This window comes from Lolium rigidum, chromosome 1 (genome assembly GCF_022539505.1).
Source record: "Lolium rigidum isolate FL_2022 chromosome 1, APGP_CSIRO_Lrig_0.1, whole genome shotgun sequence".
NCBI classification, from domain to species: domain Eukaryota; kingdom Viridiplantae; phylum Streptophyta; class Magnoliopsida; order Poales; family Poaceae; genus Lolium; species Lolium rigidum.
Genome location: NC_061508.1, coordinates 293,222,625 through 293,239,981, shown reverse-complemented (window position 1 = coordinate 293,239,981; position 17,357 = coordinate 293,222,625). Strand labels below are relative to the sequence as shown.

At 45.5% G+C, this 17,357-nt stretch overlaps 2 protein-coding genes across 5 annotated transcripts; one reads left to right on the top strand and one right to left on the bottom strand.

Moving 5' to 3' along the window:
* Positions 1 to 1,423: 1,423 nt before the first annotated feature.
* On the top strand, positions 1,424 to 5,039 carry LOC124660275 (non-structural maintenance of chromosomes element 4 homolog A-like; the record flags this gene model as incomplete). The annotated part of the gene is made up of 8 exons (XM_047198093.1): positions 1,424 to 1,526; positions 1,652 to 1,732; positions 2,331 to 2,571; positions 2,673 to 2,766; positions 3,867 to 4,083; positions 4,169 to 4,260; positions 4,584 to 4,679; positions 4,758 to 5,039. Coding segments are annotated over 8 exons (1,206 nt in total), but the record flags the coding sequence as incomplete, so codon positions are not given.
* A 961-nt stretch (positions 5,040 to 6,000) lies between these two features.
* On the bottom strand, positions 6,001 to 9,240 carry LOC124696193 (zinc finger CCCH domain-containing protein 44-like). Of its 4 annotated transcripts, none has more exons than XM_047228964.1 (3): positions 9,126 to 9,240; positions 8,497 to 8,551; positions 6,001 to 7,089 (listed from the first exon to the last, which is right to left on the bottom strand). In XM_047228964.1, the coding sequence occupies exons 1-3, from the start codon at positions 9,193 to 9,195 to the stop codon at positions 6,318 to 6,320; spliced, it is 897 nt and encodes a 298-aa protein (XP_047084920.1). In that variant the 5' UTR covers positions 9,196 to 9,240; the 3' UTR covers positions 6,001 to 6,317. The 4 variants fall into 4 exon arrangements, with proteins under 4 accessions (XP_047084920.1, XP_047084925.1, XP_047084932.1 ...); XM_047228969.1 differs by having other exon boundaries at positions 8,497 to 8,548; positions 9,126 to 9,238; XM_047228976.1 differs by lacking the exon at positions 8,497 to 8,551 and having other exon boundaries at positions 9,126 to 9,200.
* Positions 9,241 to 17,357: the final 8,117 nt, after the last annotated feature.

Sequence of the window (17,357 nt, the reverse complement as noted above, 5' to 3'; positions counted from 1 at the left end):
GGGCAAGTTAGGGTAGCCGTCCTACCGTGATTTTTGGTGAGAATTTTCAAACGTACATGTTTTTTTTTTGAATAATTTGAGTGGTTATGCATCGAAAACAGACTTCCTATAAGAAAGCCATGTTTGTTTTTGTTAACACTACACACAACCAATTTTTACTGAAAACATGGACTAGATCTAGTTAGTCATAACTAAATCGTTCTATTTGCAATATCTAATTCTCAATTTACTAAAACTGAACTTTAAACAATGTCCTTTGTGGGGATATTTAAGTAGCACTTGAGAGTACTTTTTCCAACTTATGGGACTAACTCTAAGTATGCGATAGAGCATGTTTTATGGATCTACTTTAGCTTTGTAAATTTGAATTTTAGATCAATCAATGTATTTTGTTAAGGATGCGAGGTCATGTTTGCTCAATTAAAGATGTGAAGATGAAGATGTCAATTTGCCTGCTATGGGTCTACTTGAGCAAGTTTGAATGAATTCTACTTGTTTTCAATTAAAATTTAAAAATCTTAACTTTTGTTTGGGGGGACGTGGCTGGGGAGAAGCGTCCCCCAAATGCTTAATCCGGCACTGTTTGGGGAACGTTCGCGGCTGGAGTTGCTCTTAGTCATGATACATTTCTGAACCTACAACCTCCTTTTCTGGCTTTTGATTTGGAGACAAAGGTAGTAGTACTCTCCTCATCCGTAAAAGTATGTCTTCGATTTATCTAGTTTTGAATGTATCAATAGTGTCTATATACATCGGAATTTTAACTAGTCTAAGACATTTTTTTTATGGAGAGAGTAGTAGTATAGATTTGGTCTGTGAATTAAAGGAAAAAGTTTTGATCGTGCACACATTTTGGTGTTGTGTCGCTCGGTGGATCGCCGACCAATCCAGTTTGGTAGCCTCAATCAATGACTGCAGGCAACCTGAGCGGCCGGGGCGGCGGCGGGAAAGTTTTCAAAGAGATTTTGGATCCGGCAGCAAATTTACTGCGAGCGCCCAACCGCGGCGGTAAACACGTTGGAAATCGCAGAAAGCCAGAAACCCCATTGCCACCTCCTCTCGACAACCGTGCCCAAATCCGGCACATACACCACGTCCACAGCCACCGTCTCGCTGACAAGCGGGCCCGGCAGGGTCCACCCCGCGGAGCCAGGCCCACCTGCAGCGAGAGACGTGGCCCGTTCCTTTCCTTCCTTCCCGTGTACACCTCCGTTTCGGAAATTTCTCCCGGCGTTCGTTCGACTTCAAATACCCAACCCGTCCGCTTTCTCCGCTTCCTTCCCTCGCACACCACCGCTCCCAAATTTCGCCCGACTCCGGTTTCCAGACGGTTTTGCTAGGGTTTGCTCGGGCCGCCATGGCGAAGCGGGCTGCGCAGGGCCGCCGTGCCGGCGAGGAGGAGGAGCCGGAGCCGGAGGAGGAGACGGTGACGCCGGCGTCGGCGGCCGCGGAGGGGGCGCCCCAGGCGCTCGAGGACCGCAGGCTGCTGCGGTCGCGCTACCTCGCCGTCAAGAGCCAGATCAACGGTACGGCGGTTGCTTACTCCACCCTCCTTCGCGCGTTTGGCGGTTTTATTAGGGACTTTTTGTGCCGTTTTGGGGTTCGCTCTGCGGTTGAGTACTAACTCGCGTTTGATGCGGGGTTTGCGCAGATGACAAGGACGAAATGGCGCGCGCGGATTCGGCCAAGTTCAGCGCCATCTTCACGCAGGTCGAGACCCTGCACCAGCTCGGTACGGACGGAACCAACTGCTCCCGCGCCTGCGGACGCGCGGTTTTCAAATTTTTTGCTCCGCGATTTTTCGGTTGCCTGAACGACAGGCGTAATGTGTGGGTAGGCGCAAGGTCTATCCCTGTTTTACCCGTGCGTCTGGGGTCGCTCAGTTGCAAATCTGTGCTGCATTGCTAGTTTGTGCCATCCCTTGATAATGTGTTCCGCTGCTACTGACATTGTAGGAAACACACGCTATTTGCCGTCTGTCAGATATAAGTAGATAGACAATGCAGAGGGCTTTGAGCGAGCCGTAATACCTGTTTTAGCTATGCGTGGGGGTCACTTAGTTGCAAAAATCGAAATACAAATGTTGCTGCATTGCTAGTTTGTGCTGCCCCCTGATAACTGCTGCTGACATCTTATTAGGAAGCACATACTACCCGTCATAACAAATAAGTTAGATAAACAACGCAGAATAATTTACTCTGTTCTTACCATATGCGCAGTTCAGCTGCTATTTGTTCCACAATTTCTGGTTTGACATCAGCAGTATGACATCTCCAGGCCGATGCTTACACAAAACAAAAAACAACTGACCAACCGACTTCCTGCTGCAGTTCAGAAGCCCAGGGAGCAGATAGCTGATGCGGAGGCGTTGCTGGACATCGCGACCAGTCTGGGGGCATCAGTAAGGTCGCAGTCAGCGCTCGGAATCACACCCTCTGATCTTGTTGCTGGGCTGCTCAAGAAGTTTGGGACGCGGGCGGATGCCAATGGCGAGGGTGCCTCGCTGAGATGGGGCCGTGTTGGGCTTGCCGCGTCTCACGTCTTCATGGCTGTGCCTGGATGCTCCACTATGTAATGTGCACATATGATCCTGTGTTGTATACATTTTTCCTTTGATGTCTCGTTTACGAAATTCAGTTCATTCTGACTGTGTATGGTTCCTCTTCTGACAGGGTTGGTCCCATGAAGGCAGAAGTGAAGGCGCGGAGGAAACATATCACTAGAAAGAGGACCCCAAGACCGCGCAGAAATGATCGCCCTGAGCAGGTGCTTTTATTATCTGGATACTCTAATAAACAGAGCCCTGTGTTTTGTTTGCTAATCGGTGGTTCAGTCATCAAATTTATACTGGTAGCAGTTGGTATTCAGTGGAGAGTGACTAAATCACTTCATTCTTGTTAGTGGTGCCTGCATGGTCATTTACTGCAAAATTTGATCGTCTATGATGACTTCATATTCTATTGTAACTTCCTATATATCCGCATTGATGTGAACTGAATTGAAAAAACTAAGAGTTGTCAGCTCTTTTCCTTTTAACTTGTTTATTACCTTCTTCCTTTTCACCTGCAATGTGCAATTTTAGTTAAATTGCATGGTGCACAGTTCACTATTAGTATTTTTTTAAAGATAAGTGGCCCTTTCATGGTATAATTTATTTCCTAAATAATCTGTATGTTGCCTAACCAGTGTGATTACAATTCCTACTAATATAAACCTTTAACAATGAATGCTGGGATTTTGTAAAAAAAAGAGGCAACGATTGATTTTTACATCACAGCAGCATATGCTACTCCCTCCGATTCATATTAATTGGCTTTAATATGGATGTATCTAGAACTAAAATGTGTCTAGATACATCCATATTAGAGTCAATTAATATGAACCGGTGGGAGTAGTATATTTCACACTAAGTCAGTTTAATGCGTTAGTTTCAGTAGTTTTGTGCCTGGTGATTATCAAATTCGTGTGGCTCACCATTTGTAGTAAAATCGATCTCTGGTGATTATGGGGTACATCCACAAAAGCCCCTCCTGGACTTAAATATTTTAAAACTCAATTTACACTTTTACATTTGTCATCTCTCAAGTAAAACCAGTTCAGGTAAGCATTTTCCTTCACGTCGTATGAATAATTTCTTTGGTCTGCTAAAGCTTTGTCTGAATACAAGTACAATATCAACTTCTAGCGTTATGTTGAAATTACTCACTTTTCTTTAGCATTTTTCACCTCCCTTTTAAGACCAGTTTAGGCAAGCAGCTTGCTTCTTGTCGAATGAATAGTTTCTTTGTTCTGCTACAGCTATATCTGAATACAAGTACTATATCCGATTTTAACAATATGCTGATCTAATCTGCCCTGTTGTGCAGCTTGTTGATCCATCAGAGACAGGAAAAAGTGATACAGACAGGAACATGGCTGTTCTATTTGATGTCCTGAGGAAGTATAAAAGAGCAAGACTTGAAAACCTTATTTTAAATAGGACCTCCTTTGCCCAAACGGTGGAGAATATATTTGCTTTGTCATTCCTTGTTAAAGATGGCAGAGTGGAAATCAACGTGAATGATGATGGACATCATATTGTCTGTAAGTGCTTTATTTACCTGATTGCTCTTCTGTTGCTGTTATATCACATATCTCTGTATCTGATATTATTTCATTGACCAAACAGGTCCAAGGAATGCACCTGCTGCTAGTTCGATTGCCAAAGGAAAAGTGGTATACAATCACTTCGTCTTCAGATTTGATTTCCAGGATTGGAAGGTACTATCTCGATCATTAAATTGTCATTTTGAAACTGAACATCAGACTGTTTTCACCACTAGTGCATGATATAAACATTAGACTGTTCTCTTACTCTATGACTAGTAATGCAAGCTAGATTTAGAATATGGTGACAATTAAAATAGGTTTACTTCTTTTTGGACAGGGCAATAATCCATCTAACTATATATATTTTTTTTTTACGGGAGGTAAATACTAAATATTATACTTGAGTGAAGGCCAGGGATGTGTAGGACGAGCAACGCTAGTATATGGTTTGTGATTCAGTCCATTCTGATCAATATGTTTTGTATTTACCACAGCTTATGAAAGGGATAGTTGCAGAGGGGGAAGAACTGATGCAGCACAGGCCGTCTTCCCTCAGCACGTCTGGAGGAAACAACCAACAGGAGATGCCTGCACGCAGCACACCTGGGGGGAATCAGTCTCCTGTGTCCGCTGCAAACATCATGTCCGGTGGAAGCAACGAGCCTGAGATGCCAACACACACAACGCCGATCAGGAAGCTCTCCAGGAACCGGGGCTTGGTCATGCAAGCACAGCAGGATGAGATGGCATCCCCAAGAACATTGGAAGTCATGGTCATGGAGGATACGCATATGAGTCCCCAAGACAAGTCGAGTGTTACAGGCAGACTGGACGTCATGGTGATTAAGGAGGAGATGGCCAAGGATAAGAAGGAAGTTTTCCAGACCTACAAGCGCAGGCGCCGCCCCCTCGCCCAGGACCTCGTTCAGGAGTTTAACCGAGTGGGCTGATCGCTGCGTCCTACTGGCCATCCTTCATATGCGTTTTGGGTATATTTGGTGTAAGTAGGGAAAGGGGTTACCTGGCTGACCTAGCTTTAGCTTTTGAGAGGGTCTTTTGTAAGGATGGGCTGGCAAGTCTGAATGTATGACGGTGGATGCTATTAAAGTTATCTAAGTTAGCTAAGTTAGAAAAGTGTTGATCAGTGTCATGATGTGTTGGTTTACTAAATGCATTGCTTGATTTTCTAAAGCAATTTAGGGAAACTGACATTTTGGTGCATCGGGGCTGTGTACAGTATGCACCCAAGGAGCAAGACATACTGAACCTGTTATTTAAATGTCCTTGTGCAGTTGAATTGAGGTGATTACTGGGCTGCAATGATTTACGATTGGTGGATTGATATGGTCGGCTGTATCTGAGATTTTCCTTAGGTAGGTCTCCAGGAAGTTGTGGCTTGCGACTAGTTGCTTGCTATGGTGACTACGGATGAGGCCAAAGACCGTGAACGAGTTGCGCAATGTTTCCACTTGGCAATGTCACTTCTGCGTCTGACTGCAAACTTTTAAAGGCTGTCTCAACTTGATGAGAAATTCGTTAAACAAAATGTAGATTCAGCGTTCAGCTCTTTGCAGTCTCCTTACATTCTGCATGTCTCTAGACCAACATGGTTCGCTAGGTCTATTGTGAAAGTTGGATTCAAGCATTGTCCAACAGAAGGGAATGGTGTGTGTGGCACACGAATTGGGTTTATAAACCCACTAGCTTTCTTTTGAATACTCTTGTGATCAATGCAACCATTATCTGACCTTCCAAAAGGTTAAAAAAGATAGTGGTCTTGTTTTGAAGCATTGATTCTGACTAGTTGTCTCGTTTAAAGACTGAACTTGAAATTGACATAGACATCGTTGCACCATCAATCAAATATAAAGACTGATAGCCTGAATAAGAACATAAAATGGGAGACTCAAATTTCGGCTTAACTTTCAATAGATTTCTGAAATAGAATGACTAATCTTGCAATAATAGAGTGCCTTAGAAACAGTACAAAACTTGGATGCGGAGCAGAGGGGAAAAGACAGCAGTACACTAAAGCCTATAAATCTCGAAAGCAAGTCGAACTCAGATATCTATTTTAGAGTTACAGCAATCTGATCATACCAAGCCATGCCAGTATCTCCCAATCAACAATAGGCTTGTGCAACTCAATGTCACCATGGGTTAACGGCCTCAGATCTGGAGTTCAAACTTGCTGGTCACTAACCATGACAAGCCATGAAAATCATATCTCAAGCCGCAGCAGATTTACGCAGTTCACTCTCACCATGGGCGAAGTGGCACCTGTCTCCAAACGTGCAAGAGCCTTTGTTGAAGTTGTCACACAGCTTGGTCTTGAAGTTGTTTCCACCACCACCCCCAGCATGAGATCCCCTCACTGGGTTCTTTGCTGGCGGAGGGGCGTTGCCACCAATGCGGACAATTAGCTCCGTCACCATCCCACTGGCATGTTTGATCTGATCAAACGTTCCCTCAAGCTCAATGTTTTTAAGGTTGGGGTCAGCCTCGTTATCCCGGATAGCTAGCTTGGCCCCAGTCATTCGGGATATATGCTTCGTGTTGACTCCACCCTTGCCAATAATGGCGCCAGCAAGGGATGCATCAACACTGATTTTGGTTGTGGCGGAGGCACCAAAGGTTGAGAGAGGAACCATGTCCGGGGCGGGCATCGGTGGGGGCTGAAAGTGCCCATTGGGTCTTGGTCCCATTGGAGGTGCCATTGAGTTGTTCAATATCATGGGCTTTCCAAGCTCCCTCTCTCCATGAGCAAAGTGACACTTGTTCCCCCATTTACAACCTTCTGCAGTGTTGAACTTGTTACAGATGCGAGTCTTCACGCCAGATGTAGGTGGCCCATCAGGACCACCAGGTCCCATAGGCATTCTTCCTGCAGGAGCTGCAACAGCTGGACCACCCAAGTTGGTCATCTTTGAAACAGCCTGGTGACCTCCAGGGAAGTTATGGAGAAAATGGCAATTCGAACCAAAGGGACAACCAGCAGTGCTGCATAGAGAGGGTATCATATAAGCAAGCAAATTTACACAACAATATAAGAACTGAAACATGACTAATGATTCATATACTGATGAAAAAAAAGGTCATCATCCATCAAGTTGAATAACACACATTAGTAGTAACCTGTACATAGACGACTGCTGAACGGAAAAAAGTACTGATAGAATTTATATCAAGCAGCACGTGCAAAAGAATGGAGTACAATACACCACATCCACTCTTTTGCAGGTGCTGCTTGATATAAATGCCACCAAACAAAATTAAGTACTAGTGTAGATATGGCACTTAGATTCATCACATGAGCATAGTATCAGCAGAAAGCCAGAAACTACTTTTGACATGTACACATAGTATCATTCCTGTGGAGACACAACCTTAGATGCTTATCATATATCAACGGTCAGTTTTTATGGTGCAAATATATGGAACATTAAGGTGGCGCCTATAACTTACTGAACTTGAGCATAGAATTCTTAGTGTATTGAGCAGGAGCATAAACTAGTAGTATTACTGTGTTACCACAATAGAGAACAAGTCAAGGATATAATGGCAAATAACAAAAGGCATACAACGAAATGAACTTCTTAAGAGTGATTAGTAAACATAAATTAGTTTCTTTAACTTCCTATGGAACCAACTAAGATTTTTTTTTAAATTATGAAGTATAATTTTCTCTACAAGATATGTTTTTAGTTTTATGTACACAAATAGTATTTGAGCTACTCTACTTGGATGAACATGATAAGCAGTCAAGTACGGCAACGTTAACTCTATATAATAAGCACAGTTTGTCACTTATAACAAAACCTAAAGATAGTTTAACCTATGTCATGGTTAAACACCATTATTAATTGGAAAATGTAATATGTATAAATTAAGAAGATTCTGGCAAGCAGACTTTCAATCTCAGCATATGGCAGTGGTACTAGGCAGTCGAAACATTTACTGCATGCCATCAGATTCATGAGATACTTGTCAATGATCTATATGTCAAAATTTCACAATGAGCATTCAATTGCTCCCCATTAACATGTTACTTCAATCTTCTTATCTTGGTTTCTGCATGTGAACACCTGTGCCATGGTGCTACTGACTGATTATTCATCTGAAAGTAAGTTACATATCCTTATAACTCTTGTTTCATTCTTCCAAATTTCACGGTGATATACACAACGGCTGTACCAATTTTACTCCATTGGATTGGATATTCTTAAAGCTTGGATTAGACGGGGAACCTGTAGTAGAATCTTGCTCGACCCATTTGTTAGCATCAGCAACAGTTTTTAGCAGCACAGCAAGATTTTATAATGTATAAAAATAACAGCAAATTGCATAATAATAGTAATAATAGATAGATGTTACCAGGTTGGAGTTGATTTTAAGTTGGATTAGAACCTGAAAAATTTGGTGCACGGCTTCGATTTGCTCCCTACACCCGTCTCCGATTCTGCTACAGCAAATTTATTACTTGCACCAGTTAATAACCGCGTTGATTTTACTAAACCTTGGCAGCTTGTAGTAACAGGTAGTAACATATAATGATTTAATAAGTAACAGAGATGGAATAACAGGAAATTAATGTCCAGTGCCCAAGCCATGCCCAACGGTTTAGATTGTATATACCCATGAATTACTGCTTTGGGCACTGGACGCCAACGAGGTTTGTACTGCTAATTAAACACTAGCCTCTGCGACGAATCTGGCAAAAAACCAAGCAAATCACATCTCGAGATCTTTGGAAGTAAAAAAACGACAAAAATCCCTGCAAAATCCTCAACGGCACGCAAGGCCGTCACAACCCCCAAATACAAGGGGAAATTTAGACCTAGAAATCCCCAATCTGCAGGCCTCCTCCCCCGTACACCGATGCGAAAAAAACACTGCTCTCACCGGCCACGGAGCGAACAAGTGCTCTCCAGATCCGGTCAAGGGACAGCCTAAAAAACCCTAGGGAACCCCACCAGAGCGAAAAAAGAGCCAGGGCAACCGAAGCACAAACCAGGAGATGCAAGGAGGAAGCTCACCTTTGGCGCGCTTGGTGGCGGCGCCACCGTTGGTGCCCTCCGGCACGGCCCTCTTGCGGCTCGCGTCCATGGCGAGGTAGGGCGTCTGGCGAAGGTGGTCGACGGCGGCGGCGGCGGCGGCGGCGCTTGAAACCCTAGGCTAGGGTTTCTCTCTGGCGCGGGGCAGGCGTCGGTATGGAGAGAGGAGGAAGGGCCGGAGAAGATGGGGTGCTGTACACGGGCAAGGTTTGGGCACGTGCCGTGTTAACGGTGTCCTAGTAGGACTCTGAGCAGGATCAGCCTGCAGATTGGAGCACAAGCCGTTTTTGTCCTCTCCCTTTCTTACCAACAAAACCTCCTAATTTCCTTGTGAATAGTTTTTGATGAAATCATACTTTGAATTTGGAACAACAAGTTTTAGATGCACTTTTTTCCTTACGAGGGTATCTAAGGGTGGAAAGTTTTAATGAGGTGGTTGACGGTGCTGGGTGTTGAGGAGCTGTTGGTTCTTGATTGTGGCTGCAACAAGTCAAATCGAGATCTGCACACTTGATTGGAGTGAGGAGCCATCTTAGGAAAGGAGTGTTGCTGGTGCGGTTGTAGATCCACGGATCTAGCAGGTATAGAAAGCGGGCAAGCATCTGTTGAGGAGAATAACAGAGGAGCAGCCTCCAGATGAGCATTGGGGGTTGGAGAAAGGAGCAGATCGGTGGAGAAGGGTGTGTTGCAGTGTGGTTGTGCGAGAGTGAAGCTTGGGTTAAGCTTGAACTAGATTGGCATGAGTAGTACCACCTAGCAGCAAGATGGGGGATAGCCGAGGTGCCCCTGGGCAGTTACAACCACTGAGCTTGCAGTGGTGTTGCAGGCAATAGACGGGAGGTACATGCCATTGCTTGATGCAATAAGCAGGCAAGCTGGTAACTCAAGGGCCTAAGTAGAAATCAAAAAAGAGATTTATCCTTTGCAAGCACCAGATATGAAACTGGAGGGACCAGAAAGTTATGCAAGTTGGGTAGATCACGCCGAGACCATTTTTGTGTCAAGAAAGCTGGAACAATATGCTCTTGAAACCGTGAAGAAACCCTTGGAAGAAGACTCAAAGGAGGGCCCACGGGTGGAGGGCGACTAATGCCCTGGTTAGAGCTTGGCTTCTAAGCTCACTTTCACCTCATATTGTAAAGCATGTTGAAAGGATCAAGGACACTTCAGAAATTTGGCAACTTCTAAAAGGTACATATTCTAGAGTGGGAAATGAGATGTTAGCGTGCAAAATTCAGAAAGAATTACATGAATTAAGCCAAGGGGAGAAAACGGTTGTAGAATATGTGTCTGAACTGAAGTGGCTTTGGCATGACCTTGATTACTATGATCCAGTTGATTTAGAATGTGGCAAATGTGTCGAGAAATTCAACAAGTGAACTGAGAAGCGACGGATCAGGGATTTTTTAAATGGCTTGAACTCGAAGTTTGAGAACAGAAGGGAGGCTCTCTATGGAAATGGCACACTACCAAGTCTAGAGCAAGCGGTCTCTACAATATTAAGTGAGGAGACTCGCTTAAAATTGGAGGACACTGAACCAACAACATATGGCATATCACAAAGATGCTTAGCTTTTCTTGCAGCATGAAGTGGCAACTTCCGTAGACTGGGGTTAAATTTGGATGACAGAACATGTTTTGAGTGTGGCGAACTAGGGCACATGAAGATGACATGTCCACTACTGACCGGAGCAGGAAGAGGACGAGATGTGGACTGGCGTGGTAGGGGCCGTGGGCGTCTGTTTGAGGGTCGTGGTTCCAACCGTGGTAGAGGTATGAGGTCAGTAGAGAGGGCCAATACATCTTCTCCAAGTGAGGAGGTGTCTCCGGTGTTCAAGGTTGAGATGTTTGCTCATGAGTTGGAGAAATGGCGCCAATTTAAGGGATTGAATCTAGGCGAAAAGCAACCCCAGAAACATCTTCATCAACTGCATCGGCCAACTTCTCGGGTAATAACCTCCAAACTACCAAATTTGATAATATGCATTCCCATACGCCTTGGCTTATAGATTCCGGTGCATCACGGCATATGGCTGGCTCACGTAGAGAGTTTACTCATTACATAGCTGTTCAAAATAAAGAAAAATGTAAAATTGGCAGATGGATCAACACAAATGGTTGTTAGGTCTGGAACAATTAATTGCAGTGCTAATCTGAATATCCCATGTATACTACATGTCCCCTCGTTCCCATTGAACCTATTGTAAGTAAGCTGCATCACTAAGGATCTGAACTGTGTGGCCATATTTTTTCCTTATTGGTGCATGTTTCAAGAACGTGGGACTGGAAGAAAGCTTGGGATGGGGGTCTTGCGTGATGGCCTTTATTACTTGGACAATGATGCATATCATACTGTGGCTGCTGCTTTGCCACTTTCACCATTAGAAGAATTGCTACTCCAACACCGTCGACTAGGACACCTATCTTTTGTCACAATGAGTCAAATGTTTCCTGATATATATTCTAAGGTTAGTAAGGAGAAGCTAGTTTGTGATGCGTGCCAGTTAGTGAAGCAGACTAGAAGCTCTTATTCATCTTTTGATAATAGAAGTGATGTACCACTTCAAACTATCCACTCCGATGTATGGGGTCCTAGTGGAGTAGTGTCTTTAAATGGATATCGCTATTTTGTCACTTTTATTGACTATTGTACCAGATCCACTTGGGTTTATGTCTTACGTAGTAAAAAAATGAGGTGTTTGAATTCTTTAAAAATTTCCATAACTTGATCACAAATCAGTATAGTGCTTGTGTAAAAGTACTGCGTTCTGACATGATACTGAGTTTGTAAATAAGGAATTTGATGGATACCTGTCAAGCCATGGAATTATGCACCAGACTACATGTCCAAGCACTTCTGAACAGAATGGCTTAGCTGCGAGGAAAAATAGGCATCTTCTGGAGATTGTCAGGTGCTTAATGTTTGCAATGAACGTCCCAAAAAAAATTATGGTGTGAGGCAGTGCCGACGAGAGTTCTTGAATATAAGACACCAATCAAGTGTCTCACATATAATAATACTTATGTGGTTCCACCAAAGGTGTTTGGGTGCTCTTGCTTCGTAAAGGATTATAGACCCTCCGTTAGTAAACTGGACCCAAGAGCATTAAAATGCATTTTTGTGGGATATCCTGGTAAACAAAAGGGGTATAAGTGTTGGTATACATCCAAAAGAAGAATGTTTGTAAGTATGGATGTTGTGTTTAGAGAACATGAACCATACTATGGGGGATTAGTATACTTAACTATTGTGTTCCCCGATATGTTTGCTAATGAGAGTGTAGATGAATGAAATGAGATCTGGAGAGGTAAAGAAGAGGATAGTTGGGGCCACTCCAGGGGAGACGGACAATGGGCTAGAGGATGAACCTGAACCTGAACCATGGCAAGAAGAACGACGATTTATACCGAATGAGAGAAGAGAACTCCAAGTGTGCTCAAGAAAGCAGCCAAGAGTGGGAGAACAAGTTTAGAGGGAGGGAGTCACTTCGCCTGATCATGTTTCTGAAGAAGAAGCACATTCAGACACAAATCAGTCAACCTCATCACAAGTCCCATTGTCATCTACGGGAGATAGTAATATCCTTCCCAAGTATGATGACCTAGATGTACCTATTGCCCAAAGAAAACAGCCACGTACCACATGCGGAAAGTTGCCTTCGAAATTTTCGCCATATAGTGTTTCATACTCTCTATGTCATACAAATCAATTGGAGCTTCTTATCATGCTTTTATTGCAGCACTAGATACTGCGGAACCTATTCTAGGCAATTGGCAAGAAGCGAAATCACATCCACGCTGGAGAGAAGCTATGTTAGAAGAAATGGTTGTTTTAGACAAGAACAATACTTGGGTAATGACTACTCTCCCTGCTAATAAGAAGGTTGTAGGTTGTAAATGGGTGTTTACCATAAAACAAAATCATGACAGGAAGGTAGAAAGATATAAGGGCAGACTAGTAGCAAAGGGCTATAGTCAGACATACGGGTAGATTATGATGAGACATTTGCTCCTGTAGCAAAGATGAACACTATTAGAGTTTTAATCTCAATTGCTGCTAATAACTAAAGGAAACTCTATCAAATGGATGTTAAGAATGCTTTCTTACATGGAGAACTTTGGGAGGAAGTATATATGGAAATCCCACCGGGATTTAATAGCAGGGAAACTGAGGGTAAAGTATGCAGATTACAAAAATCACTCTATGGACTAAAACAGTCCCCTAGAGCCTGGTTTGGAAGATTCGAAGAGAGATTTGTTCTTTTGGCTATCAACAAAGCAATGCGGATCACACACTATTTTTTCAGAATAATCACAACAAGGTTACATTACTTGTGGTTTATGTGGATGATATTATAATTACAGGGAATGATGAGGAGACAAAGGGCTTGAAGAAAATGCTGGCAAGGTCTTTTGAAGTCAAGGATCTTGGACATCTTCATTAATTCTTGGGAATTGAAGTGGATTATGGATCACAAGGTACATAGTAGCAAGATATTGTAGACCTTTGCCAATGAGGCGTAATCTGTAATATGCACATGCTTTTGAATGAAGTCTTTTAGTGCGCACCCCAAACTCTCGTGGAGGTTCCGTACATCGTTGTGTTCAGCCACATATCATCTCGGAGACTATCCTCCGATCAAAGTGACATAGTGATTTAGCCTGATCAGGACTAGTCTTGCCATTTTACATACGAGGTAGCTACTGTAACTCGCGAGGGTGTGCCTCGGAGTCCTCCGATAGTATGCTTAGAAGGAACAAGAGCGCATAAGAACCACACAAAAAGTTTGCGAGTGTCGTTGCCTATTCAACGGTACTCCGGAGGAGGGATCCTCACGGAGGGGAGAAGAAGTGGGGGCCATCGGGCGGAGAGTCCTCGGGACAGTGGTACGCTATTTACCCAGCTTTGGAACACCTGCATGATGACATGGTCTAGGGCTGCTTGTCTGGAATTATTTGGGCGCTTTCACGTTGTTACAATGAGTTGTGGTTGTGCCTCTACGGCTCCCAGGATCCGGCTTATAAAGGCGCTAGGATCTAGGGTTTCTACGGAGAGTCCTAGCCGAAATACAATCTTGCCTAGCTACGGAACATTACATTGCCGTGCACGTCAAGGATCCGCCTATTCCTAATATGCCGTACTGGATCTGGCTACCCCTGATGGGCCTGGCCGGATCCGGCTCCAAGGGAAGGTCGGCGAGATTTGGCTCCTTGTTCCTAGGTTGGACTTCCTCCATCTTGATCAACAATAACTAGGCCGCCCGATGGGCCGTATGCCACCATCACCATCTATGGGCAACCCGGGCTTGCCGGATCTAGCCACTGTCGATGGTACACCCATGAAGTATACCCACAACAGTAGCCCCAGAGTTCTTCAAGATTCTCCATATTTTTCTGCCTTGCTCAAGTCATCAACATCTTTGGCAAGCTTCCCGGAAACCTAGGGAAACTTTAAGAACTCCGTCTTATGAAACTTCTTTCCAGCTTGTATGCCGGAAAATCCTTCATCTCGCAGGACTTCATCCATCGACCACATTGTTACAATGAGTTTCCAGATTATTCCCCTGCAGAGACGCAACTAAACCCTTGGAATTTTTCCCGGATACTCCAAAGGCTCAAAATGGTTCCGCCTAGTTTGGCGCCATTCTCAGGTAATTCCAACGGTAACTCGATCTTTGGCCGATTTTACCGCTAAGGGCGAGACACATGTCATTCATCCAACGGCGCGACGCTTGCGTTCCGACCACAGGATGCGAAGCACGAATCTCATCCCACAGCTATAAATATCTCCACCACTCACCCTAATCACCCCATCCTCCCCCTTTTTACCTCTCAACCAAGCGCCGCCCGCGAGCTTCCGCTTCCACCGTGCCGGAGTCCTGCTGGAGTCTCGCTGGAGTTGCTCCACCGCGCCATGTTCTTCAGTTGTTCTTAACCTCAGCGAGCCACCACGCCAGAACCTCATCGTAGCGACCCCGACCACCGTAGCGACCATTGCTGGTAAGCACTCCGGTCTCGATCTCTTCATCGGAGTTTTTAGGGATGATCATAGGTGGTTTGTGGCCCCGACTAACATTTTCGAGTTAATTTTTTCCATAGATGTCTTCTTCTCCACCTCCCGCGCAGTCGGAACCTATAGCAGCAACGCCTCTGTCTTCTGCTTCCCCCTCACCCCGTTCCGGTTAGATCTGTCATAGGGATCCGGCCAAACCATCGAGGGAACCTCCACCGATCCGGCAGAACTTGCCGGAAAGGAATGCATGGAGAAAATGGTGGAGGACGTGGTGGTCAAAAAATCTAAGACTCGATCCCGCGAGGGAGAAGTCAAAGGTCAGTGGTGGCCCTACACCACTTCTGAGGACGAGCTTCGCAACTTGGAGGTGGAAGGCTTCCTGCGCCTCGAATCCTGGCGAGTGGTTCCGGGTGCTCCAAGTCCGGTGCTTGAAGCCGGAGAATGGTGATGGGTTCGTTGCATGGAAAACAAAAAAATTCTACCGTGAACATGAACAAAAACCAAGATCCAATCTAGGAAGAAGCAAGATCTAATCTACCAAGATCGAAGCAACGAGAAGATCATGAGACTAACCCTCGAAGATTCCAAAGCCTACGAGATTAGATCTCGTTGTTGATGTAGTCGATCGTCCGTGCTGCAATCCGGCAGCACTTCCGTACTCGATCGTGCGTACGGTGTCGATGAAGCCCGTCCTCTCCCCGTTCCAGCGGGCAGCGGAGGTGTGGTAGATCCCCTCGGAATCCCAGCAGCACGACGGCGTGGTGGTGGTGGTGGAGGAGAAAAGCTGCAGGGCTTCGCCTAAGCCGGAGCAGATTATCGGTGGAGGGAGATGGGCGGCCAGAGGTGTAGGGGTGAAGGGAGGGCTGCCCCTGCCCCCTCCCCTCTTTATATAGGGGGGTGCGGCCAGGGATGCCTTGGCCCCTCCTCCAAGCCTTTGGCCGGCGGCCCAAAGGGGGGAAGGGGGAAAACTTCACCCCAAGTTGATCCCCCCTAGGGTTTGGGGAAACCCTAAGGGGTGGCCGTCCTGGGCCCTTGGGACTTGGTGCGCCTGGCCCATTAGGGCAAGGCAGCACCCCCTCGGCCCATGTTGGTGCAGGGATTCGTTGCATAGAAAACAAAAAAATTCCTACCGCGAGAACGCAATCCAAGCCAAGATGCAATGTAGAAGATGGGAGCAACGAGGGGACGAGCGAGACTCACCCTTGAAGATTTACAAAGCCTACAAGATGAGGCTCTTGTTGCTGTGGTAGATGATCAATTGCCACTTGCAAAAGCGCGTAGAAGATCTTGACGGTGCCACAATCGGGCAGCACCTCCGTACTCGGTCACACGTTCGGTGTTGATGAAGACGACGTCCTTCTCCCCGTTCCAGCGGGCAGCGGAAGTAGTAGCTCCTCCTTGAATCCGATAGCACGACGGCGTGGTGGCGGTGGCGATGGAGATCTCCGGCGGAGCTTCGCTAAGCGTTGCGGGAGAGGTGGAGGAGAGGGGCGGCTAGGGTTTGGGAGAGGGGGAGGTGGCCGGCCACTATGAGGGGGTGCGGCCACAATGGCTTTGGTGTGTCCGGCCCCCTCCCCTTGCTCCTCATTATATAGGTGGAACCCCCAAGTGTTGGACTACAAGTCTTCGAATAAGACCCCAACCGAAAACCTTCCATGTGTAGGGAAACCTACCCAAGGTGGGACTCCCACCCAAGTGGGATTCCCACCCTTCCATGAGGGGGGTGGCCGGCCCCTTGGTGGAGTCCACCTTGGACTCCCCCCTCTAGGGTTGGCCGGCCATGGGAGGTGGAGTCCCTCCGGGACTCCTCCTTCCTTAGTGTTTTCTTCCGGACTTTTCTAGAACCTTCTAGAACCTTCCATAAAATCACCGGATCATTTTCAAACTTATAAAATGACTTCCTATATATGAATCTTATTCTCCGGACCATTCCGGAACTCCTCGTGATGTCCGGGATCTCATCCGAGACTTCGAACAATACTTCGAACTCCATTCCATATTCAAGTTCTACTATTACAACATCAAACCTTAAGTGTGTCACCCTACGGCTCGCGAACTATGTGGACATGGGTGAGAACTCTCTCCGACCAATAACCAATAGCGGGATCCGGAGATCCATAATGGCTCCCACATATTCAACGATGACTTAGTGATCGAATGAACCATTCACATACGATACCAATTCTCTTTGTCACGCGATA